The sequence below is a fragment of the Lissotriton vulgaris genome, chromosome 6 (genome assembly GCF_964263255.1).
Source record: "Lissotriton vulgaris chromosome 6, aLisVul1.2, whole genome shotgun sequence".
Taxonomy (NCBI): Eukaryota; Metazoa; Chordata; class Amphibia; order Caudata; family Salamandridae; genus Lissotriton; species Lissotriton vulgaris.
The window spans coordinates 1,714,542,475-1,714,565,563 of record NC_141694.1 but is presented as its reverse complement, the minus strand read 5'-3'; the positions used below and the strand labels follow the sequence as shown (position 1 = coordinate 1,714,565,563).

Genomic DNA, 23,089 nt, shown 5'->3' with positions numbered 1-23,089 from the left:
GTTGGTCGCTCATGAGTCGACACAGGCACCAACACCAGAGGAAAAACCCATTTTCTTGTCAGACTTGGAAGCAAATCTGACACAACCTTGACCAAAGTCGGGCCTTCCAAAACTTCCGGGGCAGCTGGTGTGAGTCATTCTTACTCAGATGGAACTCTACCTTTATCTAGAATGCACCACATTCCTTTTGCTTGAGATTCAGAACATAGTCAACATAGTGATGGAGATGACAGAGATGCTATTTTGGTCAGACAGGTTCCTGATGTTTTAGACCTGTAGCTTTCACCTGTTGAAGTAAAGAATAACGTCCTGACCGAAATCGTACAACCTGGGCAGGCTTCCTCAGAACCACTTCTCCCTATTAATGAAGCCCTGACGGATGGGTACAGGAGCCAATCAATTCAACAGACAGGTTGCCAGAAGACACATAAACCCCCCTAGTCATCCTCTCTTCCTGATGCAACACCCTACGCCTGATAGCTTGGTGGTCCAGGCATTCACAAGTAAATCCAACCTAACTCATTCCCTAGTACACCTATCCGGATTCAAAATGCATGTAGGCATTGGAGAAGAGAATGTGCTTCTCAGGCAGCCTCGTTCTCCATTTAGTATATGCCAGTTGCCCTCTGGGACGATACAAGCATGCTCTGTGGAATATGGTCAGCGAGATCTTGCCAACAGTCTCTGAACAATTCCACGTCAGCCTTCTGCAGATTATCCAAGGATGTCAAGAAGCAGTGAAATAAGTCATCCACTTTGGGCTGGACACCACAGATTGCTTGGGCATGGTAGTTGGTACCACTGTGGTTCTTCAATGCCAAACATGGATGAGCTCCATGGGCTTTTATGAGTGACATTTAGGCATCTCTAATGGACCCATCTCTTCAGAAGTAAGACACACCTTGCCCTGGAGTGCGTCAAGGAAAGCATTACCACAGCACTCTTCCCTCTGCCTTTCAGCACCCATGCAGCAGTATGCCCAACAGTTTCACCACTTACTAGGCTGTGAACAAGTGATGAATCTATATTCCATCAAATGCAGGTTTCTAACCTATTCTTCTGATTTGTAGATGTGTCATGAAGTTATGCTAGTTAAGCTTATATAAAAATGAATTCAGTGATTGATTAGCTTAGTTATTCCAGCGATGTCAAAACACTATGACCATTCCCTTAATAATTCTATTTTTTTATGTATTTTAATTACTTCATTTTAACCACGCACATTTGAGGTTCTTAAACACACTCACGATAGGTTCCATTTTAGCTATAGTTTCTATTTTAGTTAGCTTGTCTGTACTTTAGCTCACAGTCCGCATTTTTGTAATTTTTCACAGAAACTGTGAAACTAGATGACTCTAGAACCTTTCCAATTTTAAGAGCCCTTTAGCCAGTCTAAACAGACTTTCACCTGTATTGTTACACTATTAGGCTCCACAAGTGTAGCACATCCTCTCAATATCTATTTCTCAAGGTTTTAGAAGTAGACACTTAATGTAAACATGAGATAAAGATGACGCAAATGCTCAGGGGCTTTTTACATAGATGATGTATTACTCACATTTTGAACATTCCCTAGATGTTAGCCTGGATCAAAAACTTTTAAGCATTATTTCTGCAGGTCAATAGATAACACTGTATGGCTCTCTACTGTTGCCGTTCAGCTCTGGAAATGATGTGTGGAGCTTATAAAGTGGCATTCCCACACAGACGTCCGTTCCTTTCTTTCTGCACCAGCAGACTCAGATTATGAGCTCTCTCTTGTCTCTCACAGACATTTACCTCAGATATTTGTTTTGAAAAATTCTCAGTGTGCAAGGGAATGTTACCCTAAAAAAAGTGCAGGTTTTAAGTCTTGTAGGGACTGCTGCACACGAAAGTCTGTGACAGATCCCCATCAGGTGTGTCTACATCACGAAGCAAAAGAAGACTCCATGACAAGACTGATCAAAGTCCTGGTTCAAGTTGAAAGTTCGATACTGGTCCCGTTCCGCTCCAGAGGTTGACAAAGCTGCTCTTGAGGCCTGTCTTTATCGATATCTAAATCGATATCTAAATCGTACAGTAGGTCCAAAAAGAAACTAGAAATGGAAGCCGGACCATGGCCCCTTCTCTCCACTCACATGCACCTGAACAGGCGTGGAGCAGCACAATCAGTGGCGCCTGCTACTTAATGGCGATGGTGTGGGGGGTAGGATCACAAAGGGGTGGGGGTAGGAATTGAAAACAACTTTTTTTAACTCACCTGTCTTCCGGCTGCTGCTGTTCTGTCCTCTGTGCCTGCTTCCAGGACTCCACTCCAGAGGCAGGAAGCAGGAACAAGAAGCACCCAGACTTCCAGACTTTGTCATTGGTCTGAGCACTGTGGTTCGGAGTGCAGAGAGGGACTGGGATGCTGGGCATGTTCTCGAACAGGCTGTGCAATACAGCCTGGTGGATGACATGCAAACTGTGCATTACTGTTTAACTGGCCCAAGAAGGCCGGCTAAACTATGATGTGCACTTATATGCTCACTACTCCTTCCCATGCTCCTGTCACAGCCACCCCGCCCCACCCTAACCAGCTGAGTAACGAAGGAAAAATTAAATTATGGTAACAGTACGTTACCATTTTCTTTTTTCTCTTTGACCTGCTCACAGAGCAGTGGGGCGACGCTCCTCCGCTAACACGGTGGAGCCGCCCCTAGGCACCATGGCTCTTGACCTTACTCCTGGAGTCTGTTAAATTCAGAGCTGATCCCGCAACTGGTTCCGGAACAACCCAAGTCCAGGGCCTACTGCCACTTTAAAACAGATTGAAGGGTTCCTCCAGGTCATGCTACGTCCCTTCAAAAATTTGCCGACTCCCACGCCTTTGGGCCCTAAGGAACTGAGAGGCCTTCCATCTGGTGTGCGGCTGCCAGGTTCAACCTCAGTGCCAGTTGGACTCTCTGAGCCTGTCACAATGGCTCTGGCTTCGATTCCGACTCCACCTCCAACACCATGGTCCATGCCAGTTTCTGGAACGTTTACACTGGTACTGAATATATCAATGCTGGACATGGAGATACCGGTAGTACTCTCTAACTCTGGAGTTGGCGCTCAACCTACCTCGACCTAGGCCACCTCACCTGCTTGATCTGCTGCCTCCGCTAAAGAAATAGCACACCCCCCACACCTATTTTGGCGCAGACGCTGACAATAATTATGACCTGGGTAGTGAGTTCGCTCAGCTTTGTACTGAGTAGTTGGTAAAATGACTTGCAGGAGGCCTGCCTACTTGATATCTCCACTGAATCAGGTCTCCTGTCCCCCCCCAACCCAATCACAGAGGAATCCACCAGCTATAGCATGGTGATGTTAGTGTAGCTGATGTCCTTGACCTCCTGCTCCCTACCTTGGAGTTCAAAACTAATTTGCTGATAGAAGTACTCCAGCCTGGGCAAACGTCTTCTGAGCCCCTCCTGCCATTTATTGAGGCACAGATACCTTTTTGGGAACCTGGGCCAAGGCTTGCTCCGACCCCCCAGTCAACAGGTAAATAGCGAGACGCCATTGTCCTGCCCCGGGCATCCTTAAATTCCCGTTTCCACACCCTTCCCCCAAATCTTTGGTAGTGCAAGCGTTCACAAGCAGGTCCAACCCCACCACTTTTGCAACTATTCTCCCCATTAAGGAACGAAGCGAGTAGAGATGTTTGGGAAGCAAGTTTGTTTCTTTCCATCAACCTCCGCTCAGTAAATGCGACTATCTCCTGTGATGCTACTCCCATGCCCTTTAAGACTCAGTGGGCCATGTCGTCCCTGCTGTTCCCGAAGATCTCTGACCTGTCCTTGCCCAGGCCATCCAGGATGGATGGGATGTAGTCAAGTTCACAATTTGTTGAGGCTTGGATACCACCGATTCCATTGGGCGAGCCATTGGCACGAGTGTTGCCATTCGCCGCCATGCTTGGCTGGTTTTTCAAGTGACTTCCAGTCGTCCCTCATGAACATGCAGTTGGAAGAGATTTTCTGTTCCGATGTAAGGAAGACTCCGCTTTCTGGAGGTTTATGGAGCCCAGGGCCGCGGCAGTCTTTCTAGGCCTACCTGTCCCACCTAGATAACCACACCAAAGCTACCACTCCTTTTGCGTCGTCGACAGAGTTGACATACCACCAGTTGCTTCAACCACAGAATGAGTCCCAGCAGTTTTTTGGCCTTGGTGCCCATCGCCCCCACAGCCAAGGTCAATAGGCCACTCAGTCCCCAGCCCCACCTGCCAAACCCTTTTAGCATGCCCTTTGCGGAGCACAGCCAACTGTTCGGAGCTCCCAAGAAGGTTGTCTCTGGGAGACACATTCCTCTGGAACTGAAGGTTGTCTCTGGGAGACACATTCCTCTAGGACTGGAGCACAGGACTCCTATATGCCTTCCTGCCACTCACCCCAAGTTTATGAATATCAGAAACGACCGGCCCAAGATGTTCTAAGGGCTCTGGACTGGACCATGAGCGTTTAGTACCCGGAACTTCTGCACATGAGCATCTGTCCTATGATCAGGCTGCCGCTTTGAGAGGATCTTCTATCGCAGCAGCAGCAGGGCAGGGTCCTGCATCTGTACCTGGGCCATGTACGCTTCCATGCGTAGAGAAAGAGTGGCGACAATTGACTGTCCTTGATCTCCTTCTCCAAAGTATTGGATGTCATTCGAGCATCCAGACTTTAGTCTATGATATCTGTTTATGCTGGGGCAAGTGTGTTACCTGCTGCAATCACTTCCACACAGACACATTCCAAGTAAAGCTGTTTTTCTTCTTTTTTTTTACTATCTTTGGCCCTGCAAGGACTTGTTGTGCACACAGTTAAAGGTTAGTAGGGGCCTGGTCCATATGTTCCCATCCAATCCTTTTGTAATGCCATAGTGGACTTTAATTGTGTCCCCCCTTTCCTGCTGCTTGCACCATTTGAGCCAATACACAGCTGTCCTTTGCGTCTATTGACTTTTCTTCATAGCGATAACCACAGCTCATTGCAAGAGTGAGCCACAAGCTCCGTCTGGCCAACCACCATACACCATCATACACCACCTGTTTTCCAGACAAACCAGTGTTGCACACTAGAGAGGCATTTTTGTTGAGCATTGTGATGCCCTTTCATGTTTGACAATGCATCACCCTGCTGGCATTCTTTGCTTCACCTCAACCATTAAAAGAGGAGAAAGTAAGCCACCTTTTGGACCCCAAAAGTGCTTTGATCTTTTATGTTGAGCATACCAAAGACAAGCGATCAGCTGTTTGTTGGGTTCCTTGTGGTTAAGAAGGGTAAGGCAGTGCAGAAAAGGACCATATAAAGATGGATAGTTCTCTGTATATTGATCTGCTATGCATTGCCCAAAAATCAGCCCGCAAGAGGGCCAGAAGACTCATTCGTCCAGAGCCAAGGATGCTACTGCTTCATTGGCACGTTAAATGCCTGTTCTGGACGTCTGTCAGGCCACGATATTGGCTTCACTCCATACATTCACAAAGCATTACTGCCTTGACAATTGGATCAGGTTACCAAACACGGTGCCACATGTGTTGGCACACAGTGGCAGGCCTTTAGCACACAGTCACAGGTCACCTTTCCTTCATTGAGTGCTGCATTTAGGTGTTAAACTGATACTAATGAGATACAACCTCTTCCTGGACATGTTAATATTGTCAAAATAACTAAATAAGGAATTAATACTGCCACTAAAACTGCCGCATTGCGGTGCTTAATTTGACTTGTCTTGCCCTTCCCTGCCACATAATGTGTTCCTCCTCTGCTGCATATTTCCAGTGGACTTGTATATAACTACGCAGCTCAATCCACCACAACATTACCGATGGTTCTCCAAAGTGTCTGAAAGCTGGCATGTTGGCACGCTCCTCAAATCCAAAATGTGATTTCACCAGATTTCTCTATTTTATACTCTGCAGTGACAGTGTGTGCTTTTCTTGGCCTACAGCAAATTTGTGAGGATTCCTGGGTGCACTGATGGAGTAGAATAAGGGAAAGGCTGGTCCTCTTAGCCCTTCTGTACAAAGTGAGGTCCAGGGTACCTCTGGTATTCCTGCATCTTTATCCTGTCATCGGGTCATAACATGTTTAGACGTATTCCTTCCTTTTGGGAATGCCCACATTTGTCACTTTCTTTCTGGTGCGGATGACTCTTGTCCTTTCAAATTTAATACATATGCTTGATTATGGTTGGTCAAAACCACCAGGAAACCATATGGGGAGTTCCGTAGCTCTCTGTAATTTATAGGAACTCTGGACTGGTTTGATGGATTATGTCTCTTTGAGAGCCAGAGATGTCGCTCTAAGACTTACCCTACACTTCTAAGTTCCAGGTTATTGAAGAATGAAGATAGTGTAATATTAACCGCAATAACATTCTTAAAACGTGTATCATGCCGTTTTTGCACTTTTTATGCACTGTAACTAACAGTTACTATTATCCATCGACAAAGTGCTAAGTTTGAAGAGAAAACAATATGGCAGTGCCCATCTGCAGTATATGCTGAGCCACTGATGTGCCATTTAGGAAAATGCAGAAGCGGTAGCCAGAGAAGAAGTATGTCCAGTATACAGTGGTTATAGCTTCCTTTAGAGACCAATGATAGGTACAATTCAATAGTCCCCTTCGGACAGTAGTAGCTCCTTTGTGATTGTGCTACAGTCTTTTGTAGGGCTATTTGTGTTTATCGAATGTGGTAGATGTGCCTAGAATTTTGTTCTCATTGTTATATTTTATTTTTAAACCGATTTCTTTTAACATTGTGTTTTTGTTTGAGCAATGTGTTGTGTCTTCCAATCTAAACACCACCACAATTTAAAACAAGCATTGGCAAGCCAGTAGCTCTCGCCTAAGACATTGGATTTGCCAATGCCTTTTAGCAATGTTGTACAGCAGGGTGGCTGATGTACAGCATGGTTAAAAGTTAGTGGTGTGGCGCAGAGGAAAGTGGAGTGGCGTAGAGTGGAGTGACACAAAGTAGAGTGGAATGGCGTGGCATAGACTAGAGTGGAGTGTCGTAGAGTGGCACTGTGTGAAGTGAAGTGGTGTAGACTGGTGTAAACTGGAGTGGAGTGGCACAGATTAGATTGGTATAGAGTGGAGTGGTGTAGAGTAGAATGGCATAGAGTGAATTAGAGTTGAGTTTCATAGAGTGGAGAAGAGTGGAATGTCGTAGAGTAGAGTGGAGTGGCGTAGATGGGCATATAATAGAGTGGCATTGGGTGGACTAAAGTGAAGTGCAGTGGTGTAGAGTAGAGTGACAGAGTGGCACTGCGTGAAGTAGCATAGAGTTGAGGGGTGTAGAATGAAGTGGCGTAGAATGGAGTGGTGTAGAGTAGAATGGTGTAGAGTGGCATAGGGTGGAGTGGAGTGGCATAGAGTAGAATGGCACTGTGTGGAGTGAAGTGACATAGAGAAGAGTGGCGTAGAGTGAGGTGGAGTGGAGTATAATGGAGTGGCGTAAACTAGAGTGTAGTAGAGTAAATGTGAAGTAGCGTAGAGTGGCGAAAAGTAGTACAGTTGTGGGTGTAAATAGCCAAAGCAACAATAGAGATAGCAGATATGGTGAAAACAAAATAATTGACATGTATGCCTGTGTTATAAGTAGGAACAAGTGTGTTGCAAAAAGATGAGGAAGAACGCATGTACTTGGTCCATACCCCAGTGAGGAGCTAACGCAAGAAAGGAAGAGAACCCTACGGGAGCTAAGTAATTGAAACATTGCAAATGAGTGACAACAAAACCAACTAATGGTATGCTGTGGGCGGGTTATAAGCACGCAGAGTTGTAAACATTACGTCTTGCAGAACAGCGCATGCGCTGTGTAGGTGAGACCTGAGACCTAAAAATGTATATCTCATGCCTGAAACAGTAACACAACAAAATAGTAAATTATCTTAAGCCCTAATATGTAACTGTATTAACTGCAAATTAGCCAGACATGTATTATGGGGGCTGCAGTTTTTAAATTTTTTTTTTAGCTAACTGGACTCACTGTGTTCGAAGTTATAATCCATGCACACATGGGATTTAATGGGAGAAAGGAGCCCAACCAGTCACGTACTGCTCCCTAGTTAATGAAGCACAAAGTATATCTAATCCACAAAGGGGAAAGGGGTTGTGGGGAGTTAACGTTGTCCATGGGAGAATGATTTCTTTAGGACAAGAACCTTCACTCACCCAAGGATGGCTTGCTTCATCATTGGGTTTCCTCACTCCTGCACCAAATGGTGCTTGGTGTGGGCTAAAACTCTCCAATGGAGAGGAGCTGAGGGTTTTTTTTAGAGATAGATGAGCAGTTCATATGATTAGTGGGCAGAGTGCTATCTTATTACATTTTATACGGAGAATGGTGAGAGAAAAAATCTATCTCCAGGTGGGCTAAATATCAGTTTTATTCTGGTGTCCTCAGTGGATAGGATTAACCCCTCCCATGCTCAGGACGAGCTGAGCTCGTCATGAGCCGTGGAACGCTCACACGTGGGGCTAATTCCCGTGCTGAGCGTTCCATTAAATGGACGTGGCCGTGACGAGCTCAACTCGTCATGAGCACACGAGAACCGTGGCTCAGGACGAGCTGAGCTCGTCATGAGCACCGGGGCGCTGTGCGCGTCCCCCCTCCCCCCAGCACAGCAGGGGAATGTGCCCCGCAGCCAAGGGGTTAAAGAAGAGAGAAGTGACGGGGAGTTAGGAAACAATACTCCCAATGCAAGGTCAACATGTTTCTGCCCTAGTATGACTCTATCTGGGGTTCAGGGGCATTTATCAGAACTAAATTGGATCACTCTCCAACAACTAATCTAAAACCTGATTCCAGCCTCAAGGTAGTAAACCAGGTGATACAGAACATGGTCCATAATGCCTTTGTTATTGTGGTCCACTGTTGTATCGTAACGTGGGAGTACTGCTCACTGTCAAGTCTTAATCGGCTGCCTAGACAGCTGAGCTGGTTCAAGTCCGTGCATCCCTGGGTGGCAGCGAGATGACTGCTCATTCAAGCTCATCTATAACTAAACACACCATTTGGTGCAGGTGTGAGGAGGGCACCCAATGATGAAGCAGGTCACCCTTGGGCGAGTGAGGGTTCTTGTCCTAAAGAAAGCATTCTCCCATGTGTAACTTGTGGACCAGAAGTACTGTGTATGTGCTTGAAAGTTACAATCACATGGCCTATAATTCTCACATTCCCAGCATGCTTAATTACTTAGTCTGAGTAAAACTGCATAATTCAGCCTCTTTCTCTAGGGAGGCAGTGCTCCCTAAATGTGAGCAAGTGTGGCATATAAAGTGAAGAGGGAGCACGGTTGATGGGAGAAGGGGGGGGGGAAATTATAGACAATAGTTATGAGATATTCCATAAAAATGGCCAGGAATGTCAGAAACAATTCAAGTACTGTCTTTTTCCAATTGTCCACGCCGTTCTTCATCTTCCCGATTACAACTTGGGCTTTTCTCTGTCAGTCGCCATTCCCACAACTAAAAAGCTACTAGGTTCTTGTGCCAGCGCCCTCTGCGACAGTTCTCCTGTCCAGCTTGCCTGCAACCCACTACCTGTCACCTGCTGCCGTCTGTTTGTACCTCCTCTGCTTGTTTCTTGCTCTGTTTTGCCTTTTCTGTTAGCTTTTCTGCCCTCTGTTCTGCCTTTTTGTGCTAGTTTTTCTGCCCAGTTTTGCCTTTTTGTGCTCGTTTTTCTGATCTCTATATAGCCTTTCATGCTCGTTTTTCTGCCCTCTGTTTTGCATTTTTCTACTCGTTTCTTCCCTCCACCCGCCGTTTCCTCAAGGCCTGGCTGTTTGAGGGAGACGTCACCTCGCACCGCAGCTGCTAGATATCCTCAGGGGTGACAGTGCAGCGCTCTATAATTGATGATTGATTGATGATGCTAGTTTTCCCACTAGAAGCTTATTTTCAATGACCAGCAGCGTGAATGTTTCTGCACTGAACATGACTTGTTACTGAATTCGATCGAACTGTGTATTAATAACACATTGTCTTAAGAATTTAATCGAGTGGTTTAACCGTAATCAAGGGAAGCCGATGAAGTTTATATCCCAGTTGCCCCCTCTTTTTCGGACGTATGTGGAACCTTCTGTTGTTGATCTCCGTGTCTTCTGTGCCTGTTCTCTGTAAGGTGGAAACATGTCTGCACCTCCTGTTGCTGCACTTTTCCCCATCCCCGCTCAGGCCGGACTCCACCCCCATCCTTCTCATGCCCTGTTGTCCTCCTCTTCTAGAACGGGGTGCTGTTGCTGGCTCAACTCCTGAACGAAGACCCGATCCTGCAGCTGAAGGGCCGCACCTATGAAATCCCCAGGCACCCGGGAGTCACCGAGCAGGTGCGGGAACCCATTTTCAATCAAAAGCGCAGATACCCTGGCATGTGATTCTCTCTTCTCTGTTGGGAGCACAGTATGTGTCATCTGCATGTTAATCATGTCTTTTTTTAGCGGGGGTTGACAGTTTCTTCTGCATAGGAGGCTCTGGAGTGTGCGTGTTTGAGAGGGAACTCCCACACCCTCTATTCACAGGCACGACGCGCCCTTGCTCGTCTTCTCAGAGTTTGACTTTTACATTTTTTTTAACTATGACAGAATTCCTCAATCCACTTCAATTTTGAGAGGAAAATACAGCATTTTACAGTTCAGACTAACTGAAGTAATGAATGCCTTTGTTAATTGTTTCGAATTCATTTAGAGAGTGAATGCTTGGTGACTTTTCCTGAGATGTAAATGTTCTAGAAAAAGTGTAAGGCTGTCCTTCATCCAGTGTGTGGTCAGCTGTTCTCGTTAGCCCTTTTCACATTTGTAGCTCACCTGTATTTGTTGCCTCTTACAGAGCACAGAGGCCACAGGATAGATAGGAAGTACGACGTGTGTACTCTTTTACAGGCTATGGGAGAGTGATGTATGGTGGCATTGTTTTTTAAGCCAGGGCCTAAACCTTTTCATCTGCACTCAAGAAATAAAGCATGCTTACATGCTCAGTAAAAATCTATCCAATGCCAGGAAATGGGGCTCTTTACTCTCCCGTAGTGTGAGCTCTGTGGTTACTAGGGTATTGCGAGTGCACAGTAAGAATGGTTTTGATACCAAGGACCTGAAGACTGCTACACAAAATGGCGATACACAAAATGATGGTTCCCTGCTGTCTCTGGCTTGTAGCTCCCCTTGTATCTTTATTTTAGAGGTCCTTTTGAAAGCAGTGGGCTGAAATTAACTTTGTCATCCCTCTCAATCTCTCACCTGCCAGCTCTCACATGTGTCCAGACGTGGGGTCTTTGCTCACTGTGCCACTGGATACAAGCTAGCCTGGCTGATGAGGGCCAATACCATCAAACCCGTCCCAGGATGTTTGTTTTCGGTCCAGGAAGGACCTGGATTGGCAGGTCTGGCTGGACTATTCCCACGAGGAGCAGGGTCAAGACTGATTTGCATATAACTGGGATTAAACTGCGGTGATATGGTGACTAAAAGAAAAATGGATTTAACCCAAATCTCTTGACTGGGGGTGAACGTATGATTTATTCAGCAATCTGTCTATCATTTGTTTGCGTAGCAAAGCAAAAAAATCCCACATCTGTTGTTTCCTTTGTACCTCTTTTCTCAAAGCATCAAGTAGAGGAAAAAGCATATGAATGGACCCTCTGAGTTTTTTATGGTGAGCCAATCAAAGAAAAGGCAGTACAGGCTCTTGATTATCACCAGTAGTCTCTAGTTCTAGATACAGCCTGGCCTCCTGAAGCAGGTTTTTGCACTTATTTTTCCTTCACTAGAAGCCTCTGCTGCCCAATTGAGAAAAACCATGCTAGGATTGTGTCTGTGTTCCCCTTGAAGCTGGAACTAATCCTGAAACATCTGAGGAACTTATTGAAGATTGAGGCGGAAAGGAGGAGCTGGCCTGCTGCTTGCAAGAGCCATTGCCTAGCTTTGACTAGAGCCTATGCACAGGGCAGATGTTCGAAAGCCAGCCCAGGAGCCAAAGGAACCTACAATGATTCTGGCAAGGAACAAAGACGTGCAAGAAGGTCTTACTGCAAACAAAGTAAAGGCCTTAGGCCTACAGGTAATTCTGAATAAAGAGTCTGCCATCCATACTTGCTCACCTATCATACTATTTTACAGATCATCTGGGGCAATTGGACTAAGCATGTTAGCTTGTCTGTGTACCTGCTCACTCAATTTGTACTCGTAGTGTATCTACTGGCTCCTTTTTGTATTTGTACAGTTACTTAGAAAGGAGGACGAACTGCAACACAAAACATTATTACTACGAATCCAGGAATGCAACAGAAGACAGAGTTAACCTATTAGAGGACAACAGTATACATAATGTTTATATAATTTTCAAAATTTTGCCTTACAACAGCATTTTATCAATCCAAGCTTTCTTTCAGTCATGGAAAAGCACCATAAGTAACTATGCAATTACAAGAAAGTCAAAGCAACTATGCCTCAAGAGAACCCCATTATGTGCACAATAATAGTTTGAGGTGTGAGGCTACACTGTTTGAGGCGTCCCCTGCTGGTGCCAAAAGCACTGGATAAGAACAAGGTTTGTATCATGAATTTATGCACACAGACTCGGTGTACACCAAAGAACCACAGAGTAGACACTCTACACTGATCAAAAACATGGAACATAAACTGGTTGGGAGGACAAACTAAGGTGGACAGTTTAAATCACTTTGCAAAGTACGTTGATATTATTTGTTTGCAGGAGACATGGCCATACACCCCAGTAGTTGAAGGGTTTGTTCAAATTCATAAACCAGCCAGTCAAATAAAAAGATTTGGGCGCCGTCAGGTGGGATCATGACTCTCATCTCAACCAGGCTGGTGAAAGAGGCAAAGTTAATAAGCACATTATGTAAATGGGTGCTGGTTTGTAAGGTATCCTATTCGGACATTGAAGAGGAGGTGAACCTGATCATCATAAATGTATATATCCAATGGAGCTCTCAAAAAGAATATGATACAGAAATGGGGCTCTTTAAAAAGGATATAATTAATTTAAACAAAATGTATGGAACAGATGAAATGGTGATAATGGGCGATTTTAATCACAAACTAAATTACGAAAAGATAGATTACTGATTTGAGGTAATCATGAGCTCTTATAGTATAGGGTCAGCAACATTTCTCATGTGTGTAACTACTAATCAGGATGAAGCATTAAGGAAGTTTCTGGGATCAACAGGATTAATATGCTTAAGTGGTAGATTGGACCCAGACCGACCAGCCACACAGACTTTTAGAGTAGGTGGTCAACAGTGTCCTATAGATTATATTTTTGTCCAGGCCTGGAACTATGAAATGGTAAAAAAGTTCAGGATAATCAAGCGCAAGGATAGTGACCATAATGCTTTATATTGCGAATATTTAAGGGGAGCAATAAGGCCATGCGAGAGAGTGATCCCCCAAAATGTGGAATATCCTAAGCGCCTTACTACAAAATTGACGGAAGAATATGTGAAAAAATTAGTAAGGTTTCAACAAAACTTAACAAAGGACAGTGTTGAAGGATAGCAGGTAGAATGGTACGTGGATAAAATAGTACAGGCTGTGCAATGCCTCAGAGTGCATTTAAATGATAAGAAACAGGATAATGTAAAAATACAACATAGCCAAGGAAGGCAACCAAGGTGGTTTAATCTTGCCTTTAGGAATAAAAAAAGGGCCATTCTGAAAATAGAGCGGTGTCAGAGAAAATGCTATGAAGTTTGGAATTTAGAGATCCTGCTCAACTTGAAGACAGAATACAAATCCTTAATAATGAAGCAGAAAAGGATCTTTAGGGAAAAATGTTGGGAAAACCTACTAGAAACAATAGAAACTAAAAATATAAAAGATTTCTGGAGGTTGATACAGGACGCCGCAGGAAGGACTCCGGGAAATATGAACTGTGTGGTGGAAGAGGCAGCATGGGTAAATTACCTAGGAAATTTATACAAAACAAATAGGAATTTGGAATTAAATAAGGAAAAATCCATTTGGACAGTATCTGTAGATGATTTAAAACCAGTGTTTAACATAGAGAAAGTAAAAGAAACAATCAAGAAGCTGAATTTATCTTGTGCAGCTGGACCTGATAATCTCCCAGCTATAATAATTAAAACTCAAATAGACTGGTGGGCAGTGTTCCTATCCCATTGGTTTATGGCCATTTTAGACTCTGGTTGTAACCCTAAAAGCTGGAGAGGGTCAATAATTAGACCACTACACAAAAAGGGTGATCGGAAGGACCCAATGAACTACAGGTTAATTAACTTACTGGACATTGGAAAAAAGATATTCTCAAAAATAATCCTTGGTAGATTAAAGGCGTGGGTAGAGTGGTTGTCAATAGTCCCAATAGAACAGGGAGGCATTAAGGAAGGTCACTCTACTATTGACCACTGCTTTGCCTTGTGGGCTTTGGTGTGGAAGTCCATGGAGCTGCAGGGCAAGTTGTATTGCTGTTTTGTAGACTTTCGCGCATCGTTTGACTTGGTGGCTAGGGAGTGTTTGTGGGAGACCATGAGAAACTATGAGGTTCCACCAGATCTCTTAATGGTGAACCAGTTGCTACACAGTCATAATTGGGCACAAGTAGGTAAAGATACATCTGGCGTCCTAACACCAGAAATAGCTGTAAATATTAGACTCAGGCAAGCTTGTGTTTTGGCTCCGCTCCTGTTTGCCATATTCCTAGCAGATTTGCCTATTACTCTGAGTTCTGCTAGAGGCGCAAGCCCAAAAGTAAACAGAAGGCATCTGTCCTGTTTGCTGTATGCCGACGATCTAGTAATATTGGACCAAACTGAGGTAGGTCTACAAAGAAAGCTGAATATTTTCAGCGCATATTGTACGGCAAAACGACTAACAGTAACCATGGACAAAACAAAAAATGGTTTGCTTCAGGAAGAGGACTATGAATTGCAATTGGTATCTGGGCCAAATTAAACTACATATTGTAAATGAATATAAATACCTTGGAATATGATTGATAAATTCTATGAAGTGGGGTATGCACCTAGAGGCACAGAAAATAAAAGCACAGCTGGCAGTATGCGAGCTGAAAAGATTCAATCATAGTTATAGTGATATGTCCCATAAAACTCTATTGACGGCCTATAAAGCAATGATTCCTTTTCAATTCCAATATAGTTCAGAAATCTTCTGTATCGATGGTAAAAGCTCCTGGGATAAAGAGGAAGGAAAATGCCTAAAATCTTTATGGTCCCTGACAAACTCTGCAATGATCCAAGCTATTAGACTGGAATCGGGGCTGATAGCGTGGAATATACAGGTGCAACAAAGTCTACTCCGATTTTGGAATCGCTTAGATCGTGAGGAGGTCACAAAGGTATCTCAATGGGGTATGAAAGAGATCCAAGTTAGTGAGCTTAAATGGGCTAAAGCCACAAGAAGCAAACTTCAGACCATCTGTGACCACCTGAAGGTGAAAATAGATCCGAAGGCATTACAAATCATTGTAACAAAGAGCGTACTCAAAATGCAGGGAAAATAATTGTCAAGAGAAATAGACCGGGAGTATTTGAGAAAGAAAGATTCTGTAAAATGTATGAGTAAAAGCTGGGAGAAAGATATAAGTTATCCCTACCTTGATATATTACCAAATTGATGGTTAAGAATGGAAGTTTTAAGGATAAGAATTGGAATAAATCCGGCTGTAACAAATGGTGCAATAAAATCAGGCCTAATGCAACCTGATTGTTGGGGATGAAATGGAACATTTTACTGGATTGTCAAAAATGTTTACATTTGTGTAATTTATTTCTTCGCCCAATTTTTTAAAAGTATGATGTAAAGGCGCGATTGCAAGCATGGGAGCTTCTTGCTGATATGGAAAACTTAGATACTGCGATAGCCATTGGGAAATATATACAGGGTGTATATAAGTTACCTAATTCATTTGAGGCTTAAGTGCAAAAAAGAGTATTGCTATCTAAAATGAAATATTACTGTTTTTAAAATGATTAGGAATGAAGTTTTAATGATCATATGATGTTTTTATTGTTGAGAATAAGTTGTTTTAATATGTAAACTCTTTTAAAGGTTATTGTATGAGTTGTGGTTTAAAGACTAAATGTTCTAAATAAACTTTGTTTGAACTGAACTGGATCAAAACGAATTCCAGAAGAGAGCACCAGAGTTGCATTAGGGTGTTTGTGCAGTTTAAGAAACCCTGGGTATTCTTTCAGGCCAGACAGCTGTGAGTACCCTTCAAGTTTTATCAACAGCCTGTTGTTTAGGATTTTTCAAAGATGTTCAAGTGCTACAGCCATGAAAAGAAGTCTAAAGCAATACCTCAGAAGTCTGAACAACACAAAGCGGTATACCCACACAGGTCAAAATGGCCACCACATAGTTGTCCTGAAAAATGTAGTTTTCTTCAGTGTTCTGGCTGATCTTGCAGCAATCGACTCCTTGAACTCCATGAACACTGCGACCACCAGATGCCCCTGTGGAAGCATCCACAACAATTGGTTCGTATATGTTTCGGTTCTTCTATTGTACTAAATACAGTGATATAAAAACCCATATCTCCTAGGGAACCGTGAAATGGGTAAAATATTTCTCAAGTGCTTGTTTAATACAGGTTTCGGCATCAAAATACAACCCCCCAAAACACTGCATACCTATTTGACTCGGAAAGCTGAATTCAAAATTCTGAGTGTTACATAATGCTAAACATTTAACCTATCTGTGGCCCTTTTCGGAAGATTGAAAGAAAGTTTTTGTGGCTACAGCTGTATGGAGCCTCGATTGATTGAAATAGATTAGTAAAGCGCTATTGATACCTGTTGTAGGGCATCCTAGTGCAAAAGACTACACCTGGCAAAAGATGCACGTGGTAGCCAATGGAAGCAAAGCCAAAGTTTCTGGCCTTGGAGTAAAATGGTATCAAACATTCAATGCTAATGGGCAGAGGTGTATATAGTGGTGCACATTACTTTTTACCACAAGATATAAGGGTCGAGGCACGCAGGAACTCTCATAAGAGTAACAATAATACCTTGTTTTTTTTCAGTTCTTCAACACACACGGATTCTTTCTGTAAGTTCTGTCAGTAATAGGTGTAAATATTACACAATTTCATAGCACTCAATATAATGACCTCAAGCGTATGTCTGTTAGCCCACGCCTTAGTAGAGCTGGTGCTGCAGCGAAGATGTTTGTCCACACATGGTGAAGTGATTCTACATGCTTTGTGTGTTTTACACAGCACGAAGAGTTGAGCATTCTGTATCCAGCTGCAGTTGTCACCATCGACGGCTTCAGTTTATTCCAGTCGCTGCGTGCTTGTCGTAACCAAGTAGCAAGAGGTAAGTCTCAGAAATTTAAATGGGCCACTACAATTCTGATGTATGCATGGGTCATTGCGCAGCATGGGTCTCGCTCTCGACTGAAACGACTATCCAGGGGGCCAGTCCTTTCTGCCTTGTCCATTTGTGCTGCCATTCCTTGTGATTGTAGCTCAGCCCAACATTAATGAAGAATCGCCACCAGACCCCATGTGCTCTCCTTAAACTGTATCCATGTTCCCAAGGCAGCTTCTGTGTCGTGGTGCTTGCCCTGGCAACTCATTTGGCACTTGACATCAGCTACTGCTTGTAGGGTCTTCCCCAGCCCAGGAGCATGCATATGATAATACACCACACTGGAGCTGCTATCAAGTGTTACGTTAGTCCTTAGCATAAATCTCATACACTTGGCATTACATCATACTTCACAGTAACCACACCCTAACACCTCCTTGCATATGACGTATTTCCTCTGAGTCCGCCCAGAACCATGAGGGTCCTAGTGCGCATGACATCAATATGCTACACTGCTCATGTCACTTCCCTTGACTTTTTGAACCTAGCGCCTCAGAGGCACAGCTAAAACATTGTTTTTGTATCTGGAAAAGTCTAAATATTAAAGACTTTTTGGACTCCTGGGCTTGCGTAAGTAAATCTCTGATCAGATTTGTCTTTGTTAATGTGTATTAAATGAATATCAAAACACAAAGTTACGTGGTAACCTGTTAAGAAGCATTTAGAAACATTATTTCAAATGCTTCTCTTGCGATTCTGTCTCCCTTCTACTATTTGCCTACTCTAAGTCTGGCAATTCCAAGAATTGGAAGATGTGGGCTTACTAATGTGAAATGCTTAATCATAGGCCACCTAGTCCCACCCTGCTTAAGTTATACTACCAGGGCGAACTCAACTTCAACTTGGGCTGTCTTGAGGGGGTTTGTAGAAATGTATGTTCGAGGCATGTGATCTTTGCATAAGCCTGCCATCTAGTGTTGGGTCCGGATGTTTGCACTTTGTTTTTCTTCGAAGAAGTCTTTTCCAGTCACAAGGTATGTGACTCCTCCTTTCGGTAATAGTGCACATGGGCAGCGACTCCATTGTTTTTTTCCGCCATCGGGTTTGGACGTGAATCGCTGCGCTCCGGTTTGTCACCGTTTCTCGGGTTCCCCTCGGTGTGTAATCCACTACTCTCAACGGTATTGTTTCTCAATCGCGTTTACCATTTTCCGCATATTGTTTCCATTCAAAGTCTTCCATCGGAAGATTCGTGGAGGGCCGTTGGGCCTACCCGCGTTGGGCCCGCTAGCTGTCGACGGAACGGACTCCATTTAAATTCTGTCCTGGGTGTCGCACCGACTTGCACACGAACAGGACTGCGATGCGTGCTGATCAATTCGATCTAAGAAGAGGCTCCGTGACCGTCGGGCTCGGCGTCACGAAATGCAGCAACAAAGCGGATCCGCACCGAACATCTTCGGAGAAGATTCCGACCAGGAAGAATTCCACGCACAAGGAGCCAAAGAGGAGGAGGAACACATCTCTGTGTCCGAAGCCGACTCTGACACGAAAGAGCAAGCAACACCGGGTCAGAATACAGTGAGTACTGATACTCCCCTACCCTAATGCTTACTGAAGAATAAGGCTCCGGTCTTTCTTCTGCCTTTGGGCCAAGGTCGGCACTGAGAAAAGGTTTTGAACCCCAGCCTTCCGTCTCGGCATCGAAACATACAGCAAGATTGAGGTACTCAATAGGGCTGCTTAGAATCCTGTGGTACAACTTCATAAGGAGGCCCTTGAAGAGGATTTTCTCTTTAAGACTTTAAGTTCCTTTCAAAGAGCAACACAAACACTACCTATGCTCAAGGGAATACTTAAACATCCAGACGAGATTTTTAAAGGCCCTGTGCGTGCAAGGATTGTCACACCCAGAGTAGACAAGAAGTATAAGGGGGCACCTACTGAACCTATCTACATCAGGGGCCAGATTCCATTAGATTCCATGGTAGTCTCTAACGCTCGCAAAAGAGCAAACTCACAGACCACAGGAGATGCCTCTCCTCCTGATAAGGAGTCCAAACTCATAGATGCCTCTGGCAAAAGAGTAGCTGAGCAAGCAGCCTATCAATGGCGAATTGCAAATACCCAAGCTCTTTTAGCTCGATATGACCGGGCTCATTATGACGAGCTAGAAAAATTAATAACATTCTTGCGAGAGTAATACTAGTGACCTAATTCAAGAAGGGAAATTAATTTCCAACACATCCATTAGGTGCGCTTTAGACGCAGCTGATACCGCAGTTTGCGCAGTTAACACTAGCGTTCTGTTACAGAGCCATACTTGGCTCAGAATTTCTAGGTTTGAACCCGAGGTCCAAGCCTCTATTTTAAATCAGCCCTTTGATAAGGAGCACCTCTACGGGCCTACAGTAGATACTTCTTTAGAGAAGATGAGGAAAGATACAGAGGTTGCGAAGGCCATGGGGGCTTTGCAGCTTCCTTCCAATCAGGGCTCCCCTCACTGTTCCTTTTACAGGGGGTTGGGGGCCCAAAGAACATATCCCCAGAAAATCCCATCTCCTCTTAAAAAGGCAATGATCAGTCGCCCTCTTTAAGAGGTTACTTTAGAGGAGGATTTAGAGGTAATAACGGCAAGGGAAGAGGTAGAGGCAACTCAACAAATACTTCCCCTGCAAACAACAAACGGTGACTTCCTTCCTGTACCCCGACCATCCCACTCCTGTCGGGGGACGTCTCTCCCAATTTCTAGCTGTCTGGAATACAATAACTTCAGACAGATGGGTTCTACAAGTTATCCAATATGGTGATTGCCTGGAACTTACCGCCACTCCCCCAAACATTCCTCCAAGATCATAAAACATGTACCAAGAGCATCAAGACCTTCTCAAACAAGAAGTTCTCTCATTATTGGAAAAAGGAGCTATAGAGCCAGTCCCACTACAGTATCTAGGGGCCGGCGTATACTCCCTAAAATTTCTAATACCCAAAAAGGACGGCGCTCTCAGGCCTATTCTAGACCTGAGAGACCTAAATCTGTACATCCAATCAGACCATTTTCACATGATAACACTCCAACAAGTGCTCCCATTCCTTCAGCAAGGCGAATTTCTGTATACTTTAGATTTAAAGGACACCTGCTTCCATATTCCAATACATCCCGCTCATCGCAAACACCTTAGGTTTGTGGTGGCGGGACAACATTATCAGTTCAAAGTGCTTCCTTTCGGAGTCATAACTGCTCTCAGAGTGTTCACCAAATGTCTGGCAGTAGTCGCAGCTCATTTGCGAAGACCACACATTCACGTCTTCCCATACTTAGACGACTGGCTTATCAAAGCCAGCTCACAAGCAAACTGTCTCCAACGCACTCACAGAACATTACAGATGCTTCACGATCTCAGATTCACAGTAAATTTGTCCAAGTCCCATTTCCAACCCACCAATAAGCAAACGTACTTAGGAGCCACTCTCAATACACAAAAAGCTCTAGCCTGTCCCAATCCAGCCAGAATCCGCCACATTCAGTCTCTAATTTCCCAGTTCCAGCCTCACCACTCATTGTCAGCTCTGGTATTCATGCAGTTACCGGGAATTATGGCGTCTTGCATCTTAATAGTTCCCTGTGCAAGACTTCAAATGCATCCCCTTCAGGAATGCTTAGCTCGTCAGTGGAATCAGTCTCAGAGTCAGTTATCAGATCTAGTGTTGGTGGACGGCTGCACTCATCTGTCTCTGCAGTGGTGGAATCCATAAAAACTTTACAAGGGGCGGCCCTTCATTGACCAAGTTCCACAGACAGTGCTAACAGCAGATGCATCGCTCACTGATTAGGGATCTCATCTCCATACTCACATAGTTCAGAGCCCGTGGAGTCAACAGCAAAAGCAGTTCCACATCAATCACTTAGAGGTACTAGCAGTATTTCTAGTGCTCAAAGCATTTCAAGTTCACCTTGTAGGCAAAGTTGTCATGATGCGTACAGACAACATGACAGTCATGTATTATATTCAGAAACAGGGGGGGGGGGGGGACATTCTCTCCAGCTGCCACAACTTGCACAGGACATTTGGAGGTGGGCCATACGTCACAAAATCTTATCTCCTTGCAGAACACCTTCCGGGAGTAGACAATGGAATTGCAGACTGCTCAGCAGGCAGAGACAACAGATTCATGAGTGGTAACTCCACCCTCAAGTTCTCCTCCTGTTCTTTCAGATGTGGGCCTTCCTAGACATAGATCTGTTATCCACACACCAAAATGCAAAATGCCCAAGCTTCGCCTCCAGGTATCCATACCCATTGTCCAAGGGCAATGCACGATGGATCAACTAGTCCGGGATATTTGCCTACCCTTTTCCACCTCGCCCACTCATTCCACTAGTGGTTCGGAAGCTAAGGCAATTGACTCTCACACTAATCCTAATAGCTCCCACATGGGCCAGTCAATCTTGGTTCACCACCCTGTTGGAGCTCTCAGTAGTTCCTCATCAAAAACGACATCTCACATCCAATCTCCTCACACAGTGCCGCGGAGAGAGAACACACCCAGATCACAGACATCTCAACCTAGCGATCTGGCACCTGAAGTCATAGAGTTTGGCTATCTCAATCTTCTGCCAGACTGTATGAACATTATTTAAGAGGCTAAGCGTCCTACTACAAGAGTTTGCTATGCTTCAAAATGGAAGCGATTTGTTATTTACCATAATACAACCACATCAACCCCCTTGATGCTTCAGTTCAAAACATCATTTGCTATTTACTGCATTTAGAATACTCAAATTTAGCATACACTTACATCTCGCTGCAATAGCCGCATACCTTTAAAATAGACAACATCTGTCTCTTTTCAGAGTGCCTGTTATTAAGGCCTTTATGGAAGGACTCAAAAGAGTTATTCACCCAAGACTTCCACCTGTTCCAGTGTGGAATCCTAATATTGTTCTCACTAGATTGATGGGTCCACCCTTCTGCAATTACATCATTTATGAAAGTGGGTGAGCTTCAGGCACTAACCTTAGAAGAAACACTTTTACAAATACACCACAAAAAAGTGGTTCTTCATACTAACCCTAAGTTCTTACCCAAAGTAGTATCTCCTTCCACATCAACCAATCTGTCGAGTTGCCTGTGTTCTTTCCTCAACCGGATTCAGTGAAAGAATGAGCCTTACTCACATTCGATGTGGAAAGATCATTACTCTTATTAAATAGAAAGGACAAAACCTTTTTGTAAGACTAAACAACTCTTTGTTGCTTTTGGAAGATTACTGCTGTATAGTCCATGCAAAGCATGTGATCTGCAGCTCGCATCCCTCGAACGGAAAATGCTACTTACCCAGTATGCATTGATTTTTGGCATGTAGAGCTGTAGATTCACATGTGCCCACCCATCTCCCCGGGTACCTATACCTGTTGCAGTATTATCTTTCTTAGGTACATACACATGGACATCTCTATTCTAATCTTACTAACTCCATTCTCACCCTATGCCGGAAAACAATCTTAAAATGGAATCGATGCCCATGCGCACTATCACCAAAAGGAGGAGTCACCTACCTGTGACTGGAATAGACATCTTTGAATAAAAACAAAGTGCAAACATCCAGACCCAACACTAGATGGCAGGCTTATGCAAAGCATGTGAATCTACAGCTCTACATGCCAAGAACAGATGCATACTGGGTAAGTAGGATTTTCCTTTTTTTTCTGGATAGATCACTGGAATCCAGTTTATGCTGTTAAAAATACCTTAGAGTAAACCG

General features: G+C 44.1%; 1 protein-coding gene across 1 annotated transcript in view; it reads left to right on the top strand.

Moving 5' to 3' along the window:
* The window catches only part of RAB3GAP2 (RAB3 GTPase activating non-catalytic protein subunit 2), a 684,945-nt gene that overhangs the window by 185,255 nt on the left and 476,601 nt on the right, over positions 1-23,089 (top strand). Inside the window, exons 7-8 of the mRNA XM_086927924.1 lie at positions 10,236-10,337; positions 17,230-17,329. Of these exons, the coding sequence (XP_086784050.1) occupies positions 10,236-10,337; positions 17,230-17,329 (202 nt within the window). The remainder of the gene's footprint in view (positions 1-10,235; positions 10,338-17,229; positions 17,330-23,089) is intronic.